This window comes from Sceloporus undulatus, chromosome 9 (assembly GCF_019175285.1).
Source record: "Sceloporus undulatus isolate JIND9_A2432 ecotype Alabama chromosome 9, SceUnd_v1.1, whole genome shotgun sequence".
Taxonomy (NCBI): domain Eukaryota; kingdom Metazoa; phylum Chordata; class Lepidosauria; order Squamata; family Phrynosomatidae; genus Sceloporus; species Sceloporus undulatus.
Window position 1 is genome coordinate 9,123,413 of NC_056530.1, and position 5,928 is coordinate 9,129,340.

The window sequence follows — 5,928 nt, forward strand, 5'->3', positions numbered from 1 at the left end:
CTCTGATTTTCAGCAGCTACTGAGGTTTCTCCTGTTGCCTTCCTGGAGCTAAAGAGACAGTGGAATTGAACCTGGGACCTTCGGCCATGATGCAGGTATGCTCTTTTCCACTTGTGTGCGCTGTTGTCCATTCCTTTGTATTGGCCACTCTCCCATCCATCTATTCAGTCTCAGTTTATGGCGTGTGGACACGTCATCATTCATCATTTAATTACAGTGACGGTAGCAAACCGTTCCCATTGGTTACTGCAGAGGGTACGCTCCTAAAACATCGTGCCTATATAAGCCGTCAGGGAAGAGAAGCTCGTTCCTTTTATTTCTGGCTCAGCCCCATGGCAGACCTCGCTCCGCATCAAATTGGAGGAGTTTCCATTGCTTTGCAGATGATCACGCCCTTGCTGTCTCGATACCCACAGCCTGGTTGGCACCTCACAAAGGAGATCTGTGGCCTGGGTTTCTTATGGACATCCTGGTTTTCCCCACAATTCGCCTTTAAAAGGAAAGGGATGAGAAGCCACAGCTCTTAGAAAGAGCAGAAACCTAGGCTTGGACCAGGCAGAAGGGTAGGGTTTGGTAGTATTCCTGTAATTGGGGTAAGTGGGGGTGTGGTTGCAGGACACCCAGCCTTCCAGATGCTTTCTGCTATGGTTCCCATCATCCCCTATCAGTAAGTTGTTCTTGGCTAGCTTTCTGGAGGCCAAAGTATCAAGGGGAATCTGAGGGTTCCCTACTCCGAGTGTATCACATGACATGGTTAATTTTGGATATCAGTTGCCTTTCATACCTTTGGTCCTGAAGAATCTGGGATTGTTGCTTGTGGAGCTGCTTAGAATTCTCTTTTTGTTATTGTGGTGTGTCTCAAAGTTTCCTAAAGTGTCTTCAAGTTTCCAGTATCTAAGAAGAATTATATAAATCTTACATGGTCTTCATCTCTACTCCTCATATAGATATATATAATATATAATAATAAATAGAGAAGAGAGAGAGAGAGAAGAGACACAGAGGAGTTGCACAAATTCATTCTAAGATACAGGAAATAACACACACACCCACACACACACACACATATACACACACCACACAACCTGTATGTGTGTGTGTGTATATATATATATATATATAGTTAATATTAGTATATAGGGGGGAAGATTAGCCAAAACTGCATACAGTGTTCCAAAATGTATCTATGCATATTAGACATGGAGAACTTCTTGCCTGCTGGATGTTTTGGACTATCACTCCCATAATCCCTAACCACTGGCCAAGCTGGCTGGGGCTTCTGGGCATTGCTCTTTAAAATCATTGGGAGGGCCAAAGGTTCTATGATTTCCATGTATGTATGTATGTATGTATGTATGTATAGAGGTATTGGCTGAGATGCCATGCTGGAGTCGGTTAAATCTCCAGTGATTATTGTCTCCCAGAACTTGGAAAAATAGAAAAGCTGGATCTTTCATTCTGCAGGGGCCTTACTTCTTGCAGGTTCTTCTCAGACTCTTTGGGCCAGAGGTCAGCACGAAGAAGATGGTCAAAACTGAGATACTTTTGTTCATTGTGTTTGCATTTTCAGAAGGTGAGCCAGTCGAAATTTATTTCTGTCAGCCATTCACCAGCTGCATGTCAGTGTTGTCATCATTCAGGTGCGGGAGACATGTGGCCCTCCAGATATATTGTTATTGGTAGTGCCTTTGGCCTCCAAAGCTCAGAGAAGTTGTAGTCCAGCAACATCTGGAAGGGCTTCAGGTTCCTCACCTTGGTCCTAATGGATTCTCTCACATGGCCCAAACCTTGCGTGTGACTGGATCTGAGAAAAAAGCATGTGGGCATGGTCAGCTCCATTAATGGAAGAACATAACTCTGGGGATGTTCTAGGTCAGGGTTAGGCAAAAAGGAGACCCAGGGCCAAATCCTTACCATGTATGGAGGTGAGACAGTTAAGAAAGTGGATAGGAAGGGAATTAATCCATTAGAGATGTGGTGCTGGAGATGAGCGCTGAGGCTATCATGGACAGCCAAGAAGTCAAACAAATGGGTCCTAGAGCAGATCAAACCAGAAGTTGAAGCCAAGATGACTAGACTGAGGCTGGCGTACTTTGACCACATTATGAGAAGGCATGGATGGTTGGAAAAGACAATAATGTTAGGAAAGGTGGAAGGAAGCAGAAAGAGAGGAAGGCCACATGCAAGATGGATGGACTCTATTAAGCAGGTCATGGTTATGAATTTGCAAGGCCTGAGCAGAGCAATGGAGCATAGGGAGTCCTGGAGATGTCTCATCGACAGGGTCACCATGGGGCAAGATCGACTTGAGGGTGGATAACAATAAGAACAACAACAACAGGGCCAAATTCAACCTTCGAATCCTGTTTCTATGGTCCCTGGAGTCTCACATCAGTCCACCAAACCCCTCCACCCCCATCTTTTAAAACAATTGCCTGTAATCTGTTAATTTTTTTACATTTTCATTCCCCACAGCCTCTGCATGTTTCCTACTCATCACCCCATCCAGGTGGGGAGCCAAGCCGGCCAACTGTTCTGCACCCCTGCAGGATGTCCTCCCAGAATATGTTGTCATCAGCCATACGGCTGGCACCACCTGCACCACCCAAGCAGAATGCAGCAGGGAAACCAGGAACGCTCAGGATTACCACCAGCGCATCAAAAGATGGTGCGACATTGCGTACAAGTAAGACAATGCCTATGGGGCCTCAATGACTGATTTCCCTCACTGTTTTTCTCTTGTTGGTATCAACACTGGCTGGTGGCTCCCATGTTAGATGGGATTGAGCAATGCAGCTACCTGCAACTTTGGGAGGTCAATGGGGGCACAACAAAAGTAAGGGGAAATGTGGCCGGCTTTATACTATTGAGAATACTATAGAGTAAGAATACTATGGAGGCAGCCTGGAGTATTCTGGTCAGTATAGACCCACCCCAACTAAAAGGAGAATCCAAAACCCTGGGTCCAATCCATCCCTTTGGGATTCTCCAGTTAGCCACAGCCTCTTCCAAATAATGCAATTCCTTGACACATTCCTATCTTTGCAAAGATTTATTCAGTCACCCTAAAAGTCTGCAAGACCTCCCTTAAGCTTTGGTGACTAGCTGTTAACTGTTTGGAGCTAAAATAATCTTGCATCTTATAGTTTCATACTTTTTGCCTTTGGCTAGCCCAAAGCTATCTCAGCCTCCAAGGAAGGCAATGGCAAACCTTGTCTGAACAAATCTTGCCCAGAAAATAGGGTCGCCTTAGGGTCACCATAAGTTGTAAATGATTTGAAGGCACACAACAACAACAATGATCCTAAATACAGGAATGCAACCCTCAAGAACTTAATTTTTTGTGGGTTTTTCGGGCTATGTGGCCATGTTCTAGAAGAGTTTATTCCTGACATTTTGCCAGCATCTGTGGCTGGCATTTTCAGAGAACCTGTTTGAAATTGAAATTGACTAAAAGAGGTTGCTCATTCTTGCCATATAGGATTGAAAGTAACTCTGATAAAATATCCTTCCTTCCTTCTTCTCTTTTCCTACTGCCCTTTTCAGCTTCCTGATTGGTGAGAATGGTTATGTATATGAAGGACGGGGCTGGCGCAGTGAAGGCGCTCACACCTATGGCTACAATGATGTGTCGCTTGGCATTGCTTTCATAGGTACCTTCACAGGTGAGTTCATTCACATCTTGGAACAAGAACATGGCTAGACTCATGGTCAGTGGAGACTGGGGATTTCTACCTTAACTGAGTGACAAATCCAGCAATCATCTATGATTTGAATAGTTTCAAATATTCCTTCTATCCTGAAGATGGAGAGAGAAGAGGTATCATCTTCTGTGTCATCATCCCTATTACTGTTAGGGATGTAACTGATCACTCCGTTTCTTTCTGTTGGAAACAATAAGTAATTTTAGCAATTTTCTTCCCGCTGCAAGCAAGTCTTCAAAAACCACTGTTTTTGAAGCGTATTCGCAATTCAGGATTTACTCTGTGCAAAATTCACCTGTGATTGTTTGGTATCGAAAACAGAATTTTCTGCTCCGCAAGTAGCAGAAAAAAAATACTCCTATATAGAGATATCATTTTCTGTGCTGAAAGAGTTGTTTTCAGCACAAAACGGTTGTGCCAATTTTCATAAAATGAGTCTTGAATTGTGCAAATTTTTCATAGAACGAGTCTTGAATTGTGCATATTTTTCATCCAATGAGTGTTGAATTGCAAAGGTCCTCATCACTCCAGGGTTCTTCTCACCAGAATTTCTTAATACTTGAAAAACATGTTTTTTTGGGGGGTGACAATTCCCCCCCCCTCAATAATTTAGAAAATTCTTTCCACCCCTATTTTGGGCACGTGATTCATACCTGCCACTTCCCATGCTCACATTTGTGATAGAGATTGGGCTCTTCTGATGCACATTGGTTCCTTCTGATATATATTAGACACTTCTGATAATCTTTAGCCACATCTGCTGTGCGTTGGGCACATCTCATGTTCATTGGGCACTTGCAATGCACTTTGGGCCCTTCTGATATACATTTAACAGTTCTGATACACACTGGGCTTTTTGATGTATACTGAGCAGTCCTGTTGTGCTCCAGCACTTGGTAGCCAGTGTCAGGATGCACATCTGGGTACTCTAATGTTCATCAGGTCTCATTGAGCATAGAGTCTATAAGGTAAAAGTCATGTCATTGGCTACCAATATGCAACAAGCATCCAATGTGTCAATGTCATAGCCACAACCCCAACAGGAGTACGGATATTGTACATACAATTCCACTTATTAAGACATATGTCCCATGCCGAATTCCAGCCCACATATTCATGACAGGCAAAATGCAAAAAAGGTGTGACTTTTTTAAAAGAACACAAATTAATTTAGCGATGCAAAAGAAGTTTTAATGAGACAAGTAAAGGGGATAAATAAATGCACTTTTAAGCAGGGAAAAACAGTGCTAAATAAGATCCAAATCATTGTTGGACTGTGATATTGATTCAGTAGACACACATTTTGAGAGGCTTCATGGGCCACAGTCTGAGTTTTTCAGGGATCTTTTCAAATGTGTATGTACCTTGTGTAGAAGAGAGCATGCCTATAGTCACCATAGGTGTGTCATGTATTGACTTTTGCTTTTGTAGACCGAATTCCCAACCCAGTGGCGTGGAAAGCCCTGAAGTGTCTGCTAGACTTTGGTGTGAAGATTGGCTACTTGTCTCAGGACTACCTCATAATGGCCCATAGTGATGTCAGTGATATTGTGTCGCCCGGAAACCCTGTCCGCGAAGAAATTGCCAAATGGCCGAATTACAAGCACAACTGAAGACCCTTCTTTCTCTCTTTCGACCGGTCGTCTCCCTTCGTCTGAGACTCTATATCAGGGAATTGTTGTTGTTCGCTGCCATCAAATCAACTTTTACTTTGTTGCTGCTGCTGTTGTTGTGCGCCTCCAAGTAATTTTTTGACTTATGGCAACCCTAAGGCAAAGCTATCATGGGGTTTTCTTGGCAGGTTTCTTCAGAGAGGATTTACCATTGCCATCCTCTGAGGCAATGCTCAAGTGGGGATTTGAACCCTGGTTTCTGGCGTCTTAGTCCAATGCTAAACCACTACACCATTCTGGCTCTCGACTTCATCTCAATGTTGACTTGTGGCGCTATGAATGAGCCACAGTCCTGATCAGGTCTTGCAAACGTAGGGCAGCTATGGCTTCCTCTTTTCCTACTGCCATCCATCATGCCAGGTATAATTTTTCTTTATTACTTTAAAAAATACAACACATCCAAAAACAGAAACATGCAAAAACATGCAAAAACATACAAGCATCCAGTTATTTTCTAGTACTGCTGACTAGTCATTTACAATTATAACTTGCAGTATTACTTGGTCTTGATTTCTGTTAAGCTTAACGTAAGTTAAACATCCAGTTTATAA

At 43.1% G+C, this 5,928-nt stretch overlaps 1 protein-coding gene across 1 annotated transcript; it reads left to right on the top strand.

Annotated features, from left to right (window-relative positions):
- Window positions 1–1,524: 1,524 nt before the first annotated feature.
- On the top strand, window positions 1,525–5,335 carry LOC121915210 (peptidoglycan recognition protein 3-like). The gene is made up of 4 exons (XM_042439211.1): window positions 1,525–1,573; window positions 2,476–2,686; window positions 3,547–3,665; window positions 5,136–5,335. Exons 1-4 carry the CDS (start codon window positions 1,525–1,527, stop codon window positions 5,315–5,317), a joined length of 561 nt encoding a protein of 186 aa, XP_042295145.1. The 3' UTR covers window positions 5,318–5,335.
- The last annotated feature ends 593 nt before the right edge of the window (window positions 5,336–5,928 follow it).

What these genes read in the sequence shown, in the direction of transcription:
- LOC121915210 (XM_042439211.1), top strand. Translation starts at nt 1,525, where the DNA reads ATGGTCAAAACTGAGATACTTTTGTTCATTGTGTTTGCATTTTCAGAA. An exon ending in TGTGTTTGCATTTTCAGAAG is followed by an intron (nt 1,574 to 2,475) that starts GTGAGCCAGTCG and finishes CATTCCCCACAG; the next exon opens with CCTCTGCATGTTTCCTACTC. An exon ending in TTTCATAGGTACCTTCACAG is followed by an intron (nt 3,666 to 5,135) that starts GTGAGTTCATTC and finishes TTGCTTTTGTAG; the next exon opens with ACCGAATTCCCAACCCAGTG.